We start from the raw sequence: 23,626 nt of genomic DNA, 5'->3' as shown, positions 1-23,626 counted from the left end.
CTGCAAAGCGGCTACATGGTCATCTGAAGACACGTTTGCAAAACACTATGCTCTAACGCAAGATAGCACGGCAGACACAATAGTAGGTCATACAGTACTATCTTCAGTACTCCCTGCCGTATCTCCAAAGTCCCACCAACCATAGTGGGTACTGCTACACATTCACCTAGAGTGGAGCACCCACAGGGACAGCACTTGAAGAAGAAGAGAAAGTTACTCACCTTGCAGTAACTGAGGTTCTTCGAGATGTGTGTCTCTGTGGGTGCTCCACTCCCCGCCCTCCTCCCCTCTACTTTGGAGTACTGAGATGACTCTCCACGGTAGAGAAGGAACTGAGGAGGGTGTGGGGCGCACACACTCAGGAAGATTCCAACTAGACGGGAGATACCATCTGGGTGCATGCACCCCAACCAGGCACTGCTACCGAAAATCTCCGATCGACAGCGCCGGGACGCACCGTCACCTAGAGTGGAGCACCCACAGGGACAGCACTCGAAGAAGAATCACATTATGCGCAAGCAAAAAAATTAGTCACTAGAATAAATTCCACTAAGAAAGTTAAATTAAAGATTAAATTTTTCAGGGATATGCACTTCTTCAAACAACAGAGTACAACATAGCTAGCATTACGAAGCCATATTTCTCCCATCTCTATATTGTAAAACAACAGTGTGTAAAGTACAGCTGTAAACTGACAGATCACGTAGTCTATAAGGCAAAACAGGAAGATTAGTTTCAACCAGTCCTTTGAATTAGCTAACAGACTGCATTCACTGCATTTCAGAAACATTGCTTTAAACCCTGAACTTTAAGTAGGTGAAATGTTCCTTGATTTTATATGGATTTTTTTAAGTCATTTAAAAAAAAAATGAAACTTTTCACAAAGTTCAACAGTAAGGCCCAATTTGACTGGCTACCTGCAGGTTCCTTAAAGTCACAAGAGATAGCACTAAGAGCTGCACAAACCTTTGTAACAAAATCTAGTTCAAATTTACTGAATTCACAGTGGATGCACTGGTTCTATTGGCAACATACTGGGTACCGTGAAACACTTCTGATTTCCCTGTGAATATTCATTTCAGTGAAAGAAAATACTTTAGTTGGAAAAGTTGAATATGCCTCTCTGGGGGCTACGAGCTAAAACAAACTAAAGGGATTAACCAAGTTATTCACCCATATGTTAAAGACAGTCTGATATATTAACAAATTTAAAAAATATATATACATTTTATGATATTTTAAGTGTGAAAGTATTTTCCTCTCAAGGACCTCTAACTATATCATTGATTTTACCCTAGAAAGCATGGCAGAAGTTTAAACTGATGGAAAATATGTTACTTTTAGTTGCACTTTGAGTGGGTATAGTGCTGACATCGCTGGCAATACTGGTGCTCCAGGAGGACTTGATTTATGGTTATGCAGGCAATAATCAGACTAGGGAGCCACACACTCATTGGATTTTTATTACAGGAGAGAAGGTCACACAAGCAGCCACCTGATGGGAATCTTGCTGTGGTGCATGTTGCTGTGAGATCAACTGACAGGGGATGGTAAAGTAGACAGCAACCTTCCATGTCACTTCCCCTACGCAATCCCGCAATGGAGTCAATTCCACATTGTGTTAGAACAGCCATAGTGATATATTATGAAAGAGACTGTTTACCCCTTCTAACACATCCTGAAATTTTCTAGGATACTTCAGAACCTTTTAAAGATCTCCCCATGTCTAAATCACAGCAATATATGCATATTGATACATAAATATTTGTTCATGATGATAATTTATTTCAGTTCAAACATTTAATTTTCTAAGGTAAACAAAAGAAAGCTAACACTGATTTATTTTTTGCAGAAGACTTAGCTCATCATTTAACTTCCCTACTTTTATTATCTTAATTCATTTGAAGAAAATATTATACTAATTTGTCTTGAGAAGTACGTGTTCCTTTCTATGTTCTGGAGAAAACATTTTGTGGATACTAAATAATAGGAGGTAAACACACCACCAGCTTTTAACTGAACCAATCATTGAAGTGATAGAAAAATGCTACTGTAAATTGAACCTGCCCATTTGTTCAGACCCAAAGTTGATTTAATGTTATATATCACTGTGTGATGCAAAAAAACACAACAGAAGTACATAAGAACATAAGAATGGCCATACTGGGTCAGATCAAAGGTCTCTCTTGCCCAGTATCCTGTCTTCCGACAGTGGCCAGTGCCAGGTGCCCCAGAGGGAATGAACAGAACAGATAATCATCAAATGATCCATCCCCTGTCTCTCATTCCCAGCTTCTGGCAAACAGAGGGTAGGGACACCATTCCTGGGCATCCTGGCTAATAGCCATTGACGGACCTATCCTCCATGAATTTGTCCTGTTCTTTTTTGAACCTTGTTATAGTCTTGGCCTTCACAACATCCTCTTGCAAAGAGTTCCACAGATTGACTGTGCTCCGCGTGAAGAAATACTGCCTTTTTGTTTATTTTAAACCTGCTGCCTACTAATTTCATTTGGTGACCCCTAGTTCTTGTGTTATGCAAAGGAATAAATAACACTTTAATTTACATTCGCCACACCAGACCTCTATCATATCCCCCCCTTAGTTGTCTCTCTTCCAAGCTGAAAAGTCCCAGGTTTATTAATCTCTCCTCATACGGAAGCCGTTCCATAAACCTAATAATTTTTGTTGCCCTTTTCTGAACCTTTTCCAATTCCAGTATATCGTTTTTGAGATGGGGTGATGACATCTGCATGCAGTATTCAAGATGTGGATGTACAATGGATTTATATAGAGGCAATGTGGTATTTTCTGTCTTATCTATCCTTTTCTTAAGGATTCCCAATATTCTGTTTGCTTTTTGACTGATGCTGCACACTGAGTGGACGTTTTCAGAGAACTATCCACGATGAAAGAGATCTTGGAGTCTTGAGTGGTAACAGCTAATTTAGACCCATCATTTTATATGTATAGTTGGGATTATTTTTTTCCAATGTGCATTACTTTGCATTTATCAACACTGAGTAACACTAGGCTTCCAAGGAGTTCTGTTCCAGCATTCGGAATCCTTTATTGCTAGAATCTAGCAAACCACTCTCCCTGCTGTTGACACAATCAAGTAACTCTGAAATGAGTGATTATAAATACAGTCAGAGCAGGAGATACTAATAAGATGTACTCTAAATCCTCATTTGAAGATGAAATAATTTCTTGAATGGGCACTGTGTGATTACGCTGCCATGTGTGGGGTCAATATGATTGACTCTGGCAGCTCTCAACTCAATCTCATACTTGGCTATCACTTGATATTAAAAAAATTAAAGCCTTCATCAAATCAACCCTCCGCCAAGACTATCCACAAGTCGCTGAGCTCTTATTTATGTATATTTCCTAGCATCTCTCCGTTTGAATTTAAAAACCACACCCAGCTCTCCAGTACCTGTCAGCATGACAGACAGATTTAAACAAGTGTACTTTCAACTTTTGAGCCCATGCTGACTAGCTTCTTCCAGTTCTCCAGCTGTTCACAAGGACAAGACCCTGGAGAATACAAACTACTGAAAAGAGCTTTACTTATTTTGTCTAAATTCTGCTTACTCCTGGAACAGTATTCTCCTGGTGAAACACCAAAACATAAGAAGCGGCAAACGATTACATGTTAGGACATCCAGGTGAGTCAAAATATTTTGCTGCCAATATCACTGAGCAGAATTACAAATTTTGCATAACAAAAATACCATATTTAATTAAGTCTGAAGTAAGCAAAATAGCCCTTTTTCTTGGAGGGGGAGAAACCTCTTACCTTTCGTAGCTATTCGAACACACTGAGTTTTAGTTTCCTGTTGAGGGGACAAAATTAAAGAAAATACAGTCAATTGCATATTTCAATTTCTCCCACTTCACAAACAGTATTAGTACTATAGATTAGTATTGCATATGGTAGTGAAGAGCTCTAGGAATATTAGTGGAGACTGAGGAGTAAACTAATTTTGTCTCTACAGATAGGGCAATCTCAGTAAAATTGTTAACCAATTCCTAATCTCTCTCCAGATTAGGGATCCGCAACCTTTAGCACACGGCCCATCAGGAAAATGCGCTGGCAGGCCGGGACAGTTTTTTTACCTGCAGCATCCGCAGATTCGGCCGATCGCAGCTCCCACTGGCTGTGGTTCGCCGTTCCAGGCCAATGGGGCTGCGGGAAGCAGTGTCCAGCACATCCCTTGGCCTGCACAGCTTCCCGCAGCCCCCATTGGCCTGGAACAGTGAACCGCGGCCAGTGGGAGCTGTGATTGGCCGAACCTGCGGACGCTGCAGGTAAACAAACCGTCCTGGCCCACCAGCAGATTTCCCTGGCGGGCCGCAGGCCAAAGTTTGCCAATCCCTGCTCTAGATTTATAGGTATTTTACCACGAAAGAACTTTGCATATATATTATTTACATACACACACAAACTGTATTTATTTTTTTCCACCAGTGGTTCATGCAATGCATGAGACCACTCAAAAGTCAGAGAAATGAATTGGTTATGCGCACTGAGTAAGAGGCAGTTTCAATCTTAACTGAATTTCTGGGCCTTCTTGTGTAATCTCTCTCTTTAGGTGTAATACAATGTTTTAAAGCTAATATCAGAAACAAGAAAAAGTTATATAAGTTTGTGTGATGGGCTGTAGCTGGCCCCTTAAAGCCATTTAGGTCTGTTTTAACAAGTAATTAGACAATGATTAAATCCATTTTAATCCAACAAGGTCTGTATTTTTTCCCCCAAAGCTGCATTTCTTTGCTGGGATCTATGTCATTGCCTTCAGGATTCCTTCTTTCTTTTCTTGACTCCTCTCCCACCCCCCAAAATCCCCTAAATAAATAAACAAACAAACAAATAAATAAACAACAAACTTAAGCACACACACAAGAATTATTTAACTCAAAATGCCTAAGCGAACAGTTTGAAAATCGGTGATGTAGAAATTAATAAAGAGAGGTCCTGAGCTAAAAATTTATGATATATTTCAATCAAGAGGCATTTTTCAGCTCAGGTAAAAGCTCCACTGGTTGATATTGGAAATGTCAATATAACCTTAACTAAGGAGCATATTCCTTAGACAGGGCTGGCTCCAGGGTTTTTGCTGCCCCAAGCAGCAAAAAAAAAAAAGCCGCGACCACGATCTGCAGCTCTACCGCCACCGCTTCAGTCTTCAGCAGCTGGTCCTTCGATCCGAGAGGGACTGAGGGACCTGCTGCCGAATTGCCGCTGAAGACCCGGACGTGCCGCCCCTCACCATTGGACGCCTCAAGCAGCTGCTTGCTGGGCTGGTGCCTGGAGCCAGCCCTGTCCTTAGGTATTGCTAATGTATCTACATTTAAACTCTCTGCAGCAACCATTGTGTAATGTAGGCCCCAACCCAGAGGAGCACTTTTGCACACACCTAATTTTAAGCATGTGAGTAATCCCACTGATTTAAAGTTAAGCACGTGCTGAAATATTTTGCAGGGTCAGGAACACAGTGTACAATTGTATTCCATGTATGTTGTGGTAAAACTGGAAACAAAACTAATGAAAACTGAGAGTCCAAATCTGTCCCAAGCTTTTACATCATACCAGAGAAGACCATTTCACAAACACATACAGCCTCTCTCAAACTGAAGATCAAATTTAACTAAAAAAAACCCCTGTCTCTCACCTTTTGGTTATAACCTGTCAAAATACAGAAACTGAAACATGGATCTGTTTTGGGGTTTTTTTTGGTATAGGTTATGTTTATATTTTTAAATCACTACATACTGTATGAAATATCAATTTCCTCAAGAACCTAGTTTAGTTGTTGGAAGCCAACAAAGCTGTTAGGTGGGTTAATGTAGAAGGTGAGGGAAATGTCTATGAATGTGTGACAGGTAGCTTTTCTTTCCCGTTGTTTGCCTCGATTAAGTCTAGCAAGAGAAAAAGTCTGTCTCATCAGAAAATTCCTCCAGCTCCATAGTAGTTCCAATGTGCAATTTCATTAGATATTGCATTTTTTCCTATCCTCATACGATGAAGGGGCAATTTTCATAATTATAGATATAGGTGAAACTTCATTCAAAAGGCTCAATGGCAGATCTAGTTAATAGTCATGATTTCTTTATTATTAGCAACAGCAGAAATCCAAATAGAAGGGTATAAATAGCGTCTATTTCTTTCAGAAGGATCTGGTGAAGATCATTTGCCTTTAATCTAGCTGCGTATCCCAGCAATTTCCCTTAACCCCCCTGCACAGCTGATATAGGGGCTCTATACAGAGAATGTAGCAATTTCCTATAGAACTATACTTATCTAAAACGTAATTCATAAATTGAATATTGAAATACCTCACGTTACTGTGCTGAACACAGTCCCCAACACCCATATTTCGGTTTACAAAAGAAAATCATTCAATGAGAACAGCATGAGGTTTGAACAGCCATGTTGTTTTTCACACCTGGAACCCTCTTCAGAGTTTAGTTTCCTGTCATTTTGTTCTTTTCAATATACATACAGAATCAGCAGCAGTGCTCAACGACTGTGTCAAAAATGAAAAAAGTAAGGAGGCAATGAAAGCAATCCAAAGCCAGGCCCTTAACTACTGCACAGTAGTCAAGCAATCAAAGCAGAGTTGTGTATAAAGATGCTCACAAATATACCATGGGCATGGGGTTACTTCACAATCAGTGGATTTTTACTTTTTAGCTGATGTTTGGTGTCAGAATCCTGAAAAGTTTTCATCATTTTATTAACCTGCTGAGCCAAGTAAGTTCTCTTTATGCTGCAGTATTCTAATGTTTTGAAGTGTGCAAGTATTGAGAGTTAGGAGAACAATGGATGTTTATTTACAGAGGAGGCAGAATCACACAGCTGAAATTATTTCACTCAAACTATTACTGAGAATTATTAAATTCTCAGCTAGTAACAGTTACTAAGAAGCAGGCATAGTGTGAAATATGAATGGCTCAAGCCACACTGTTACAGTATAGAAGCTAGTGCAAGGTTAAAACAGCACCATCACCAATGCAAACTACATTGAACTTTGAGATTCATTACCAAGGATACCTTCTGAGCTATTTCCAACAGGAAAATATGGTCGGTACTTACTTTCTCAACACTGCTCATGGCTTGGAAATAGATATTGTAGCCTTTCCGAGGAGCCAGCGGTGGGTTCCAAAAGCCCTGGTATGTTCTATTGTCACCAACAGTGAAAGGGGCTGGTTCAGGAAGGTTACCAGGGGGCAATTCAGCAGCGAAGTAATATGGTGAGCTTCCGCTTAGAGCATTTTGGTATGTGACTGGGACTTGGTAGCACTCCATTGCGCCTGTTTCTCGCTTTGTTCGGTGTGGATGCAGCTCCTCAACAACAATCTGGTAAGCACTTTTTAAAGAGAGAAAAAATGATCAGGTAATCTGTGATTCTCAAATCTCACACTGCACAAAAACATGATGCCAAATGGCACTGTGGTCAGTTTAAAAAGACACTGGATGGGAAAAGAGAAACAAAAAAGTTATGCTGAAGCTACACAACTCAGCCATCAAACGCTACACTACTGTTATGCATTTTAAAAAAAATAAACTACTTTCAGCCCTAGCCTAGAGCAGAAAAACGGTATTCACTGATTTTATTTTACACATACAATTATTTTATTTTTTCTTACTCTTTCAATACTGCTTCTTTCAACATATTTTCTAAGGATACAAAGGAACAAAACAAAACAAAAAATCCCTCTCACCAGTGATATTTTTTGTTATTAAGTAACCCATGAATGACTCTGACATTAACCATAGACATTGTAATAGATTAAGCTCTTTGTCTGATATTCTGAAGCATTTGAAGTTATCATTTCAAAGGAAAATGCTATGATAGAAAGCTCAGCTTCAAGGCCCAACATAATGACTGCCTCCAGGCTGTGCTTGAAGCACCAATTTGCAGTTGTCATATCATCAGAGACAGAATGTGCTGACAGGCTTCTCCACCTCTTGACCTTGCTATGGCATCTATCTTGGCTCAGAGCTATGCAGATCTAAAATACAAGTGACATGCTGTAATACAAGCACAGATGGACAGAAATCTGTCCACTCCACCAAAATAGACTGCTTCATTTTTCTGCAGTTGTCAATGATACAATGTTACAAATTGCTGAAGCAGATGGCATTCAGCCTATTAAGACTCCAACCCAAACCTGCCAATACCTTTCTTGAAATGGTCCAAAGCTTGGTGACTTTTCAAAATCACCTTCTCTAAAAAGAACAGGTAATTATAATTCTTCTTTCCCTGTTGGGAAACTACATAACTACCGTATGTTACCAACTCATTACCAGCATTTAATGTTCTGCAGAAGCAGAATGTTTTTTTTTTTAAAGGAAGAACAGAGGTAAGTTCTGCTGGGGAAAAAAAAAGTGATGGGAAAGGGAGGGAGGGGCAGGATTTCTTGTACCCTAGAGCTTGAAAAATGCTCATCCAATTGTAGGCAAGAGCAAAAACAATTGAATTAACTTGACAAGATTGTCAGTTTTATTTCTGCTTAAAAGCCTTCCAAACAGGAGGAGTGAAACTGACCAGAGTTTTGGAAGTGTCACTCTTTTGCTTCACATTCTCTGCAGCTCCTTTCTTGTGAGCTGCCAACGGATTGGAATTGACAAGTATTCTGCTCTCTGAAGTGCCAGGAGAGCAGGAAATTTGCCAATTGCAATATCCTGCCAGTTTACATGAATAAAGCCAGCAGGGAGAGTGGAAGGACATCTCAATGTGCACACATGTGACTGCAAGAAAACTATCTCCTGGAATATACTGTTGTGTCATTCAGCTCAGAAGTGGAGTTTTTAACATAGTTTCATATCAGTCCTTCTAGAGTGAGGGTGTCAAGAGTTTATTCACTTTCAGGGGAATATTTTCTTTTTATTAGTCAAAAATATGACTGAGGGAGCGAGGTGGAAGAGATACATATTACTGAATTCAACTTTAACAGTGTCTATTTAATTCATGGCAATACTTTTGATATTTTGGATCAAAATATACTGCAAAATGTGCAGCATGTCATCTGAGTCAGACTTGAATTTTCAGAAATTCAGTTGCAAATTCTAATAAATTAAAAATCCCTTCCTCCCCACTCTCCAAAAGTGAATATTATAAAACTGATTTTGCAGGCCATTGTAGCTTAAAAACTACAAACTGTAGAAGGAAGATCAGAAACATGTATATAGTCAGAGTCTGTTGGGATGCTTGGGGTTATGTAATTATTTTTTATAGTTAAGAAGAAAAAAAATAGCATTATTTCTCTTAAGTGAGTTTTATGTGCCATAATTAGCAGACAAAGAAAAAAATTTACATTGGTTATTTCCATTCTCCAACTCCAGACTTTTTTATCCCTCTCCTCAATAATTTTAAAAGGCTTGTGCATAGTCTTTGGAAATGTTGCCCGAATGCAAAACTGAAAGCTCAAAGGCATATGGAGATTTAAATAGTCAAGTCAGGACTATTAAGATGCCATCCTTACATCACACCACCCTTTTACCAAAACTATCCCATCCCAGAACACACATCACTACAGCAAACATCCATAAATACTATTGTTAAGGGACAGTAGTTTGGTAAAGGGGTGTATGGAGAAGACCCATAAGGTTGCAGTGTCCGATCTGGGGTGTAAAGAGGTAATAATAGCATAGTGTGGGCCAGTGGGTGGAAGAGTACAGGGTATGTATGGTTAGGAGACTTAACTTTTCATTTTCTTGCTTTTGAGTGTTTGAGTAAAGCATGTTGTTTGAGCAGCAGCCCTAACTGCTTCACCACTAAGTTTTTTGGCATATTAATTAATATATAGGTGAGGCCCCATATCCTAAGAGGGCCCTTACATGGGCCAGTGTCTGGAGTTCAAGAAATCTGTAGGATGCAAGTCATATTCTCTTCATCTTGCTGGCAGCCAGCGCACAAAGGGAGGAGAAAATGAGAGAAAGAGATAAATAGGAAGAAGAAATGACGTTTGGAAGTAATGAGGGACAATATTCTCCCTCTCTCTGTGGTGGTGAAACAGGATTTGAGCTATTCTAAAGCGAGAGATGGTGCTGAGTAGATTGTTGGTGCCCAAAAGCTCTGAGATTGTCGGCAATGAGAGCTGGGCAGATAAGCGGAGAGAGACACCTGAGAGAAGGGGGCAATGTAGCTCTGAGCTTTGGCATATAGAGACCCTTTTTCTTATCTCTAACTGACCTAATTAACCAAAATGCCACAGTACATACAAAATGCCACAGTAAGTAAGGAGCACATTAAGGGGCTCAATGCCTGCCACTGTCAGTGCACCTCAACACCCTCCCCCTTCAAAAAACTCCCCCCCCCCCAAAAAAAAAACAAAAAAAAACCAACCCTCAGCTAGGTGTGGATAAATACTGTCCACACTTGGGCCATATCTTGACGCAGATTTAACATGTGCTACCTAACCCATTTAAAAAGTCCAGTGTAGACAAGGCACATGATTCCTTTAATATGTGCTAAACAGGTCAAGTTACAACCTAAGCCCTTACTAGGTTCCACTGGAAGTCTGGCTCATTACTAACCTAAGATGTAATTGCTGCCTTATTATTTCCCTCTGTGGCCCATATTGTTGGACTTATGGTGTAATGAAAGCAGCCACAGGGATACAAAACACATTTCCAATTACAAAAATACGCCTGAAAAATATCTAACATGTCTCTCAAATAGATTATTTGTAATACACGCAGGGGCGGCTCTAGACCCCAGCGCGCCAAGCAGGCGCGTGGGGCGGCCGTTTCCCGGGGGGGGCGGCATTTGGCTCCGGTGGAGCTCCCGCCGGCATGCCTGCGGCAGGTCCACCGGAGCCCGGTACGAGCGGACCTGCCGCAGGCATGACTGCGGCGGGTCCCCTCTTCCCGCGGCTCCGGTTGAGTTCCCGCAGGCATGACTGCGGCAGGTCCGCTCGTCCCGGGCTCCGGTGGACCTGCCGCAGGCATGCCGGCAGGAGCTCAACCGGAGCCGCGGGAAGAGGGGACCCACCGCGGGACCGGGGAAGGGCGGCGCAGCGCTCCGCGCTGCTTGGGGCAGCCTACTTTCTAGAGCCGCCCCTGAATACACGTGGAATAAAATTTGAAGGTGTGATGTAATATCACTTTTTTACTGGCTGTGTTTAGGATGCCCTGTAGAAGGAGACTACAAATCACTTAATATGGACCACTGAAAGGTAACCACTTTTAACTGCTACTGACTGGGATCTGAGCCACTAGTTTGGTGATGAAAAACTACACGTCTTGTAACAAATTCTGAATCATGCAGTCCCCTCCCCTTTTGCATTTCTTTTCTACAGTTGGTTTAAAACTTCTGGAGGCCATAAAGAAAACTAGAGATTATGAGACAACAATTGACCAGCAAGACATGATTACAGTCATGATTACAGCTGTGACTACCACAGCATGTAGCATTTTAAGAAGTGATTGACAGCTACCTGTAGATTTGAGTTGGATTAAGGAACATCTGTTTCCTGAGGACTATGACAGAGACAGAAGTACAGTAAAACCTAATCTTAGTGAAGTTTTGTCTGTGTTTTTAGAGGCAAATAACTACACAATCAGTGGAGGTATACTATAAACAATGGGCCTCTATCTGTTGGAAGTAATGAGGACATTAAAGAGGTGATTAAATATAATCATCTCTTGACCATTCACGGATGCCTGGTTTATAAGAAAAATGAACAGTAAACTCCTCTATAAGCTAGCCAGCACTGTCCTCTTTGAGACTGGGAACCTAGAGTTTAGCTCTTACCCTGCACAGTCAGCGCACATAAGTAGGGTGCAGAAGGGGAAGTGTTAATCAACTTTTAATATCTACCTAGTAATGCTCATTATGACAGTGAAATATGCTTATGGTGGAAACAGAACATCAATGTCAATGTAAGCAGAGTGAAGCTTCACTAAAACTGGTAGTAAAGTTCACTGAAATCATAGAAGATTAGGGTTGGAAGAGACCTCAGGAGGTCATCTAGTCCAACCCTCTGCTCAAAGCAGGACCAACCCCAACTAAATCATCCCAGCCAGGGCTTTGTCAAGCCAGGCCTTAAAAACCACTAAGTATAGAGATTCCACCACCTCCCTAGGTAACCCATTGTAGTGCTTCACCACCCTTCTAGTGAAATAGTTTTCCTAATATCCAACCTACACCACCCCCACTGCAACTTGAGACCATTGCTCCTTGTTCTGTCATCTGCCACCGGTGAGAACAGCTTAGATCCATCCTCTTTGGAATCCCCCTTCAGATAGTTGAAGGCTGCTATCAATTCCTCCCTCACTCAAAGAGTCATAGACTTTAAGGTCAGAAGGGACCATTACGATCATCTAGTCTGACCTCCTGCACAACGCAGGCCACAGAATCTCACCCACCCACTCCTGTAATAACCCCCTAACCTATGTCTGAGCTACTCAAGTCCTCAAATCATGGTTTAAAGACTTCAAGGTGCAGAGAATCCTCCAGCAAATGACCCGTGCCCCACGCTGCAGAGGAAGGCAAAAAACCCACAGGGCCTCTGCCAATCTCCCCTGGAGGAAAATTCCTTCCTGACCCCAAATATGATGATCAGCTAAACCCTGAGCATGTGGGCAAGACTTACCAGCCAGACACCAAGAAAATTCTCTGTAGTAACTCAGATCCCACCCCATCTAGCATCGCATCACAGGCCATTGGGCATATTTACCGCTAATAGTCAAAGATCAATTAATTGCCAAAATTAGGCTCTCTCATCATACCATCCCCTCCATAAACTTATCAAGCTTAGTCTTCAAGCCAGGTATGTCTTTTGCCCCCACTGCTCTGCTTGGAAGGCTGTTCCAGAACTTCACTCCTCTGATGGTTAGAAACCTTCATCTAATTTCAAGTTTAAACTTCCTGATGGCCAGTTTATATCCATTTGTTCTTGTGTCCACATTGGTACCGAGCTTAAATAATTCCTCTCCCTCCCTGGTATTTATCCCTCTGATATATTTATAGTGAGCAATCATATCTCCCCTTAGCCTTCTTTTGGTTAGGCTAAACAAGCCAAGCTCTTTGAGTCTCCTTTCACAAGACAGCTTTCCCTCACTCTTCTTTTCTGCAGACTAAATAAGCCCACTTCCCTCAGCCTCTCCTCATAAGTCATGTGCCCCAGCCCTCTGCTGGACTCTCTCCAATTTGTCCACATCCTTTCTGTAGTGGGGGACCCAAAACTGGATGCAATACTCCAGATGTGTCTTCACCAGTGCCAAATAGAGGGAAATAATCACTTCCCTAGATCTGCTGGCAATGCTCCTACTAATGCAGCCCAATATGCTGTTAGCCTTCTTGGCAACAAGGGCACACTGCTGACTCATATCCAGGCGATATGACTCATAGTAAGTCAATCCCCAGCCTGTAGCAGTGCTTGGGAATCTTCCATCCTAAGTTCAGGACTCTGCACTTGTCCTTGTTGAACCTCATCAGATATCTTTTGGCTCAATCCTTCAATTGGTCTAGGTCACCCTCCAACATATCTACTTCTCCCCACAGCATAGTATCATCCATTAACTTGCTGAGGGTGCAATTCATCCCATCATCCAGATCATTAATGAAGATGTTGAACAAAACTGGCCCCAGGATCAACCACTTGATACCGACTGCCAACTAGACACTGAGCCGTTGATCAGTACCCGTTGAGCCCAACGATCTAGCCAGCTTTCTATCCACCTTCAGTCCATTCATCCAATCCATACTTTTTTAACTTGTCAGCAAGAATACTGTGGGGGACTGTATCAAAAGCTTTGCTAAAGTCAAAATATATCTGGTCCACCACTTTTTCCATATCCACAGAGCCAGTTATCTCATCATAGAAGGCAATCAGGTTGGTCAGGCATGACTTGCCTTTGGTGAATCCATGTTGACTGTTCTTGATTACCTTCCACTCCTCCAAGTGCTTCGAAATGGATTCCTTGAGGACCTGCTCCATGATTTTTCTGGGGTCTGAGGTGAGGCTGACTGGTCTGTAGCTCCCCAGATTCTCCTTCCTCCCTTTTTAAAAGATAGGCACTTATAGTTGCCTTTTTCAAATCGCCTGGGACTTCCCCCGATTGCCATGAGTTTTCAAAGATAACAGCCAATGGCTCTGCAATCTCACCAGCCAACTTCCTCAACACCCTCGGATGCATTGCATCCGATCCCATGGACTTGAGCATATCCAGCCTTTCTAAATAGTCCTTAACCTGTTCTTTCCCCACTGAGTGCTGGTCACCTCCTCCCCATATTGTGCTGCCCAGTGCAGCAGAGCTGACCTTGTCTGTATTGAAGCAATTCAACATAAAATCATAGAGCTGGAAGACACCTCGAGAGGTCATCTAGGCCAGTCCCCTGCACTCAAGGCAAGATTAAGTGTTATCTAGACCATCCCTGACAGGTGTTTGTCCAACCTGCTCTTAAAAATCCCCAATGATGGAGATTCCACAACCTCCCTAGGCAATTTATTCCAGTGCTTAACTACTCTGACAGTTGGGAAGTTTTTCCTAATGTCCAACCTAAACCACCCTTGTTGCAATTTAAGCCCACTGCATCTTGTCCTACCCTCTGAGGTTAAGAAGAAAATTTTTCTCCCTCCTCCTCGTAACAACCTTTTATGTACTTGAAAAGTGTTAGGTCTCCCCTTAGTCTAGAGAAGAGAAGACTGAACAAATGCAATTTTTTCAATCTTCCTTCATAGGTCATGTTTTTTAGACCTTTAATCATTTTTGGTGGTCTTCTCTGGACTTTCTCCAATTTGTCCACATCTTTCCTGAAATATGGCACCCAGAACTGGACACAATACTCCAGTTGAGGCCTAATCAGCATGGAGTAGAGTGGAAGAATTACTTCTCGTGTCTTGCTTACAATGCTCCTGCTGATGTATCCCAGAATGATGTTTGCTTTTTTTGCAACAGCATTACACTGTTGAATCATATTTAGCTTGTGATCCACTATGACCCTCAGAGCCCTTTCTGCAGTACTCCTTCCTAGGCAGTCATTTCCCATTTTGTGTGTGTGTGCAACTGATTGTTCCTTCCTAAGTGGAGTACTTTACATTTGTCCTCATTGAATTTCATCCTATTTACTTCAGACCATTTCTCCAGTTTGTCAAGATCACTTTGAATTTTAATCCTATCCTCCAAAGCACTTGCAACCCCTCCCAGCTTGGTATCGTCAACAAACTTTCTAAGTGTACGATCTATGCCATTATCTAAATCATTGATGAAGATATTAAACAGAATCAGACCCAGAACCGATCCCTGAGGGACCCCACTCGTTATGACCTTCCGGCATGACTGTGATCCACTGATAACTACTCTCTAGGAACAATTTTCCAACCAGTTATGCACCTACCTTATAGTAGTTCCATCTAGGTTGCATTTCCCTAGTTTGTTTATGAGACGGTCATGCGAGACAGTATAAAAAACCTTACTAAAGTCAAGATATACCACATCTACCACTTCTCCCCATCTACAAGGCTTGTTACCCTGTCAAAGAAAGCTATCAGGTTAGTTTGACATGATTTGTTCTTGACAAATCTATGCTGACTGTTATTTATCACCTTATTATTTTCTAGGTGTCTGCAAATTGATTGCTTAATTATTTGCTCCATTATCTTTCCGGGTACAGAAGTTAAGCTGACTGGTCTGTAATTCCCTGGTTGTCCTTATTTCCCTTTATATAGATGGGCACTATATTTGCCCTTTTCCAGTCTTCTGGAATGTCTCCTGTCTTCCATACTTTTCAAAGATAATTGCTAATGGCTTAGATATCTCCTCACTCAGCTCCTTGAGTATTCTTGGATGCATTTCATCAGGCCCCGATGATTTGAAAACATCTAACTTGTCTAAGCAATTTTTGACTTGTTCTTTCCCTATTTTAGACTCTGAACCTACCTCATTTTCACTGGCATTCTCTATGGTAGACGTCCAATCGCCACCAACCTTCTTGTTGAAAACCGAAACAAAGAAGTAATAAAGCACCTCTGCCATTTCCACATTTTCTGCTATTGTCTTTCCCACCCTCACCAAATAATGGGCCTACTCTGTCCTTGGTCTCCCTCTTATGTCTAATGTATTTGTAGAATGTTTTCTTGTTTCTTTTTACGTCCCTAGCTAGTTTGATCTCATTTTGTGCCTTGGCTTTTCTAATTTTGTCCCTACAGACTTGTGCTATTTGTTTATATTTATCCTTTGTAATGTGATGAAGTTTCCACTTTTTGTAGGACTCCTTTTTGAGTTTTAGATCATTATTTTCCCAAGAGATGTCTGGGTCATTGAAGTCCCCAATCACCACCAAGTCCTGTGCTTTGGATGATTTTGTTAGTTGTTTAAAAAAAGCCTCATCCATCTCTTCTTCCAGGTTTGGTGGTCTGTAGGAGACCCCTACCATGACATCACCTTTGTTTTTTACCTCTTTTATCCTTACGCAGAAACTTTCAACAAGTCTGTCTCTTATTTCTATCTCAACCTCAGTCCAAGTATATACATTTTTAATATATAAGGCAACACCTCCTCCCTTTTTTCAGTGTATTACATTTATCTTCTGTATTAAGATGTTGGTGATATATAACTGATTGCAATATGCATATTTCAGGGATGGATAGCCATATAATGCCATGAGCATTTCTTGGAGGGATACTCCTCATCTGGAATATGGAATAAAAATCACGTCACTTGCAGGCCTGGTTTTCAAGATTTGAAAATATTCTCCTTGTATTATAGTCATACTTAATTTCAATGAAGAGAAAACACTCATGATTGTAAGAGCAAGAGTAAAATTGATGGGCCTGGATTTTGTACTGTTTCAGCCCGACTGAAGGTTCAGTGTGGAGACCATATGTCCGAATTTCTTTGTTTGGCAAACACTATGATGTTTGGGGACACAAGGGAAGCTGACAGTACCTTCACAGTGGAAGAAAAGGCCTTAGAGGACTCTGATAAATTACTATGTATCTTTCTATACTGGAAACTAATTTGTTTTAGTTGTTCTATTTTGTGTTACAAATATTACTATTTTCTGTTGTAATGTATAACTGATTACACTAACCCACTTAGGAATATGTTGGTTCTTTATGGTTAATGCAGTTTATCAAGTGGGCTAATTAAGTGGGAAAGATTTAAGACATTTTTATATTATGTATAACTGTCCTGGTTCTTATACATGCCCATCACCATAAAATCTGATCACCTCAGACTAAGCTTTGCTCAAAATGTTCATTGTACAGTTCAGAGGCATCTCTTCACTATCTGCATTTGGCTTGAAGCAATTATTAGAGTCTATGGCTCATTGTGCACCACCTGCTAACACTATGCTGGATCTGAGACGGACAGCATGAGAACAGATTTGTATTGATTACTGGGCAAAGCAAAATGGTATTTTTGTTTTTTAATGTCAATAATAATCTTTATAAAGGATTCAACGTTCTGCCCCTTATCTCATTTTTAATCAAATGTTCAGCTGCATATGTTGTTTAAGTTTAAGGTTTGATATATATTATAGATCAACATATGCAAGTTATATGCAAGGGACTGTTTGTTATTCTGTAGTTCATCACAGCAAAGGCTTTCCTGACCAGGGTGTATAAAATACTACACTACATCAGGTTTCAGAGTAGCAGCCGTGTTAGTCTGTATCTGCAAAAAGAACAGGAGTACTTGTGGCACCTTAGAGAGTGTTGCTACAGCCCACTTCATCGGATGCGTGCAGTGGAAAATACAGTAGGAAGATACACACACACACACAACATGAAACAATGGGTGTTACCATACACACTCTAACAAGAGTGATCAGTTAAGGTGAGCTATTACCAGCAGGAGAAAGAAAAACGTTTTGTAGTGGTAATCAAAATGGTCCATTTGCAGCAGTTGACAAGAAGGGGTGAGGAACGGGGGTGGGGGGGGAGATAAACATGGGGAAATAGTTTTACTTTGTGTAATGACCCATCCACTCCCAGTCTTTATTCAAGCCTAATTTAATGGTGTCCATTTTGCAAATTAATTCGAATTCAGCAGTCTCTCATTGGAGTCTGTTTTTGAAGTTTTTTTGTTGTAATATTGCAACTTTTAGGTCTATAATCGAGTGACCAAGAAGACTGAAGTGTTCTCCGACTGATTTATGAATGTTATAATTGACGTCTGATTTGTGTCCATTTATTCTTTTACATAGAGACTGTCTGGTTTGGCCAATGAACATGGCAGAGGGGCATTGCTGGCACATGATGGCATATATCACATTGGTAGATGTGCAGGTGAACGAGCCTCTGATAGTGTGGCTGATGTGATTAGGTCCTATGATGGTGTCCCATGAATAGATATGTGGACAGAGTTGGCAACAGGGTTTGTTGCAAGGATAGGCTCCCAGGTTAGTGTTTTTGTTGTGTGGTCTGTGGTTGCTGGTGAGTATTTGCTTCAGGTTGGGGCACTGTCTGTAAGCAAGGACTGGCCTGTCTCCCACGATCTGTGAGAGTGATGGATTGTCCTTCAGGATAGGTTGTAGACCCTTGATGATGCACTGGAGAGGTTTTAGTTGGAGGCTGAAGGTGACGGCTAGCGGCTTTCTGTTACTTTCTTTGTTGGGTCTGTCCTGTAGTAGGTGACTTCTGAGTACTCTTCTGGCTCTGTCAATCTGTTTCTTCACTTCAGCAGGTGGGTACTGTAGTTGTAAGAACGCTTGATAGAGATCTTGTAGGTGTTTGTCTCTGTCTGAGGCGTTGGAGCTAATGCAATTGTATCGTAAAGCTTGACTATAGACAATGGATCGTGTAGTGTGTCCTAGATGGAAGCTAGAGGCATGTAGGTAAGTAGCAGTCAGTAGGTTTCCGGTATAGGATGGTGTTTGTGTGACCATTACTTATTAGCACTGTAATGTCCAGGAAGTGGATCTCTTGTGTGGACTGGTCCAGGCTGAGGTTGATGGTGGGGTGGAAATTGTTGAAATCATGGTGGAATTCCTCAAGGGCTTATTTTCCATGGGTCCAGATGATGAAGATGTCATCAATGTAGCGCAAGTAGAGCAGGGGTGTTAGGGGACGAGAGCCGAGGAAGCGTTGTTCTAAGTCAGCCATAAAAATGTTGGCATACTGTGGGGCCATGCGGGTACCCATAGCAGTGCTGCTGATTTGAAGGTATATGTTGTCCCCAAATGTGAAATAGTTATGGGTGAGGACAAAGTCACAAAGTTCTGCCACCAGGTTTGCCGTGACATTATCGGGGATACTGTTCCTCATGGCTTGTAGTCCATCTTTGTGTGGAATGTTGGTGTAGAGGGCTTCCACATCCATAGTGACTAGGATGGTGTTTTCAGGAAGATCACCAATGGACTGTAGTTTCCTCAGGAAGTCAGTGATGTCTTGAAGATAGCTAGGAGTGCTAGGAATTTAGCTGTATAGAGTAGAAATCCATCAACTTCATGAAAAAACTCATGCAGATACAGACAGACATCATCTTCCTTTCCAAAAGCAAACAGATGGACATCATACCAGAAGGACTAAAGGTAAAAAAATCCATTGCAATCTACATACCACACAGACTATGCTGACAGATTGTGCCACACACACTCAAAGAAACTGCAGACCCACCTGATCAACATCTTATACAGCAAACATGGAAAGATTAAGAATGAACTCTCAAAACTGGAGACTCATAAAAAACCAAGCTCTGGACACTGGAGGTTCCAACTCAGGCCATGCAGCGGTTGGTCCATGCCACCCCCTTCTACTCTCAGTGCAGAGCAAGAAGAGAGCAGGGGAGCAGGTGCATAACAGTGGACACTGCTTGCAAGAATTCTCCAGCATCACGCTCATGGAGCAAATGCATACCCGCAGTAGACTACACATAGGGACCACCACTTGAAGAACACCACGTGTTGCTATCCAGGAATTTCAATGGTTTATAGGAGGGGGAGTCAACAGGTGGACTGTGGGCCAAATCCAGTCTGCCAAATGCTTTTGAATGGATCCCAAATCTTTTTATTTACTTATCATTATTGTTATTTTTTAAATTATTTTCTCTGGAGTATGGACCTTGACTATACCTTGACCAAGAAATTTGGACCTTGACAAAAAGTTACTGACTATCCCTGGTTTATAGTTTTATTTACGGATATAATTCCTAAAAAGGAAATGAATCTGAGTAGTTATCTCCTGTGCCAATAATCAAATTAAGAACACCAACAGCAAGGCTCTAGAATTACAAACTCTCCATCTCTGTGATAAGTAGTGAAATCTGGTTAGTCCATATTTGGTTTATCTGTACAACTAGGCATCTGAAAGACTGAAATGGTGACCAATCCTCCAGATGTAAACATCTAAACACAAATATATTCTAAGCTACTCATCCTAGAGTACCAAGCTACTCTTAAGACTGCTTTACTCTGAATAAAAATGTTGTTTACAAACAGCTCATTTTCTGTACCTTAATGTGGATGAAATACTGTCCTATTCAAGCAAAAATATTGGTAAAAAAAAGTCTTTGTCAAATAGAAACCAAACATGGATTTCCCACCAACAATGAGAAATTAAAACAGGATGTAGATTAATCTTTGCAAACAGAATTAAATTATCTTTCAACTGGGAGGACACAGGAAAAGGTCTCTCAAAGTTAATATAACATGAAATATTTTAATATGATTAAGGGACACCCCAAATAAAATTTAATAGCTATAAGCTGATTTCTAATAAGCACTTCTGGAAGGAGAAGGGAAAAAAAAAAGGTCAAACAGTTTGTATTCACCACTATTATTCTATTTCCTCCAAGCTTCCAATTTTCCAATCATAGCTATGAAATGCATTATATTATAGCTGATTTAAAATACTGGAGAGGTAGTGCTATCTTCAAATTTTCTTTTTGACAAATACTTTCAAACCTTGCATTCCACAGATACCAAGAGAGGAAGTGAAATGAATGGTTCTGAACTAGGGGGGTGGGCTAATTGAAACAGAACAGATAGGCTGATGATTCAGGTAATGAGTATCTAAAACCCCCTGAAGAATTTACTCTTATTAACCATAGGTCTATTTGTAGTCTTTGTCTAACCAAGAAAAACAAACCTCCTGACATAAATGTCAAATGAATATCACTTAGGAATGAATTGCTCTATTAGCTGCTAGGCAACATGCAATCTACTACAGAAACTGTTTGTTTGTTTTTTAAATAAATACCTGATAGGAGCACCTTTGGCTTGAGCTGGTCTCAACAATACAGTTATGGTAGTAGCAGTTTCATTGAGAGATGCGTCAACTCCTTCATAGTCCGGTAAAGTAGGAGCTGATTAATGTTAAGGGAAAAAAGAAGCACCAAGAATCAAATTAGCTAAAGCATTGTGAATTTTCATTAGATTCTATACCTGCACAAAAATTGCACAAAGTCACATTTTCACAGGCTGCTAGAGTCTTTTTGATGATTTTGCAGCCAGGCACCCACTGTTGCATATCTGGAACTCCACAAGCGGTAATAAAAAACCCCGTAAATATCCCCATATCCATTAGGTTAGATAGGTTCATACAGGACAAGGGGTGGAAATGATGGGAGAAGGTGACTACATATGTATTCTTCCTCCATTTGCACTTTGTTGTTGTTAACAGGCTTTTGCGGAAAAGGAACAAAAAGTCTGTAAATCTCTCTTTAGCCTCCTCTTTTCACCTTTTTAATCACCCGTCTTCAGACCCCCACCCCCAGCAGCCTCCATAATCTCTCTCTCTGGCCCACAACATTTTAGGATCCTTTCAAGTTTCATGTTTACTTTCACGGAAGAATAGACGGACACTACTAGATTGGGGAGAGTGATAAAATACAGCTTCTAAATCAGCCTAGTGAAGCTAAAAGCTGCTCTGCCACTTCTGTAGCACTGCCGAGGATCACACTGGGCAAGGAGGGGAGGCAGTAGTTTCCCTTTGAAGTATCACCTGTGAGTATTCTTTGAGGAGGCATTTTAAAGGGAAATGTCTGCCTCCCTTTTCCAGCCAGGCACTCAGCAACATTAGAAAAGTGGCTGGAGTGACTTAACTTCATTGCATTGAATTGGGATGTGTTTGAAGACTCTCAATTCAAATTTTTAAGTGAAAATAAAACTTGCAGCCAGACCATTTGGGAGGTTGGTGGGGGTGGGAAGAAAGAAAACCAAGGGCTAAATGGGGAAATGGAATGCAAGGGAAGGAGAATAGAAAAGGATGGATGAGTTGTATGAGAAATGAGGACAGCAGACAAATTACTCCACTTTAAAAAGAAATAAACATGTATTCGTTATTTAATTCTCAGAACTTATACTGCATTAGCAGAAGCTGGAGAACAAGGAAGTTCATTCCTAAGGGAATTATACTTCACTAGAAAATAAAAAGATAATGGCTTGTTGCAGGGCCCATTAAAGTGCTCAAAATTGAAATGAAGCTACATGTAAACATTGTCAGTGGTGGAAAATCCATCACCATCCTGCGTAAATTGTTTCATTGATTAATTACTCTCACCATTAAAAATTCACACCTTATTTCCAGTCTGAATTTGTCTAGCTCTAACTTCCAACCATTGGATCATTCTACCTTTTTTTGTCAGATTTAAGAGCCCATTGCTAAATATTTGTTCCCCATGTAGATACTTACAAGACTATAATAAAGTCATGTCTTAACATTCTCTTTGTTAAGCTAAATAGATTTAATTTATTGAGTTTATCATTGTAAGCCTTATTTCCTAATCCTTTTATCAGTCTCCTGGCTCTTCTCTGAATCCTCTCCAATTTATCAACATCCTTCTTGAGTTGTGGGCACCAGAACTGGACAAAATATTCCAGCAGAGGTCACACCAGTGCCAAACACAAAGGTCAAATAACATCTCTACTCCTACTCAATGTTCCTATTTATTCATCCCAGGATCACATCAGCTCTTTCAGCCACAGCATCACACAGGGAGCTCATGTTCAGCTGATTATCCCCCACAACTCCCAAATCTTTTTCAGAGTCACTGCTTCCCAGGGTAGATTCCCTCAGCCTTTAAGTATGACCTACATTCTTTGTTCCCATATGTATACATTTCCATTTAGCCATATTAAAACCATATTGTTTGCTTGAGTCCAGTTTACCAAGCCACCTGGAGTGCTTTGGATGAGTGATCTGTCCTTTTCATTATTTACCAATCCCCCAATTTGTGTGTCATCTGCAAACTTTATTAGGGATGATTTTTTTGTTTGTTTTCTTCCAGGTCATTGACAAAAACAGCCACGAACCGATCTCTGTGGGTCCCCCACTGAAACAAACCTGCTTGATTACAATTCCCTGTTTAGAGTTACATTTTGAGATCCCTCAGCCAGTTTTTAATGTGTGCAATGTCAATTTGATATTGTTCTAGTTTTTTAATCAAAATGTTGTGTGGTACCAAGTCACATGTCTCACACAAGTCCAAGTATATTGAGTCAACACTATTACGTTTATCAACCACACTTGTAATCTCAGGAAAAAAAGATATCAAGTTAGCTTGATAAAATCTGTTTTCCAGAAACCTATGTTTGTTTGTATTAGTTACATTATTCACCTTTATTTCATTATAAATTGAGTCCCATATCAGCCACTGATTTGGCTCATAATTGTTTTCAGCTTTGTGAAATGGCCGTATTAAAGTACCAAGTATATATATTCC

General features: G+C 40.7%; 1 protein-coding gene across 8 annotated transcripts in view; it reads right to left on the bottom strand.

The window, feature by feature from the left end:
• The window catches only part of PTPRK (protein tyrosine phosphatase receptor type K), a 581,996-nt gene that overhangs the window by 78,644 nt on the left and 479,726 nt on the right, over positions 1–23,626 (bottom strand). For all 8 annotated transcript variants that reach the window (XM_039529032.1, XM_039529031.1, XM_039529033.1 and 5 more), the window contains 3 exons: positions 21,163–21,268; positions 7,103–7,376; positions 3,803–3,839 (listed from right to left, as the gene is read on the bottom strand). In XM_039529032.1, the coding sequence (XP_039384966.1) occupies positions 3,803–3,839; positions 7,103–7,376; positions 21,163–21,268 (417 nt within the window). The remainder of the gene's footprint in view (positions 1–3,802; positions 3,840–7,102; positions 7,377–21,162; positions 21,269–23,626) is intronic.

The sequence above is a fragment of the Mauremys reevesii genome, linkage group 3, assembly GCF_016161935.1.
Source record: "Mauremys reevesii isolate NIE-2019 linkage group 3, ASM1616193v1, whole genome shotgun sequence".
In the NCBI taxonomy this organism is placed as follows: Eukaryota; Metazoa; Chordata; order Testudines; family Geoemydidae; genus Mauremys; species Mauremys reevesii.
This window is presented reverse-complemented; position numbering and strand designations above follow the sequence as displayed.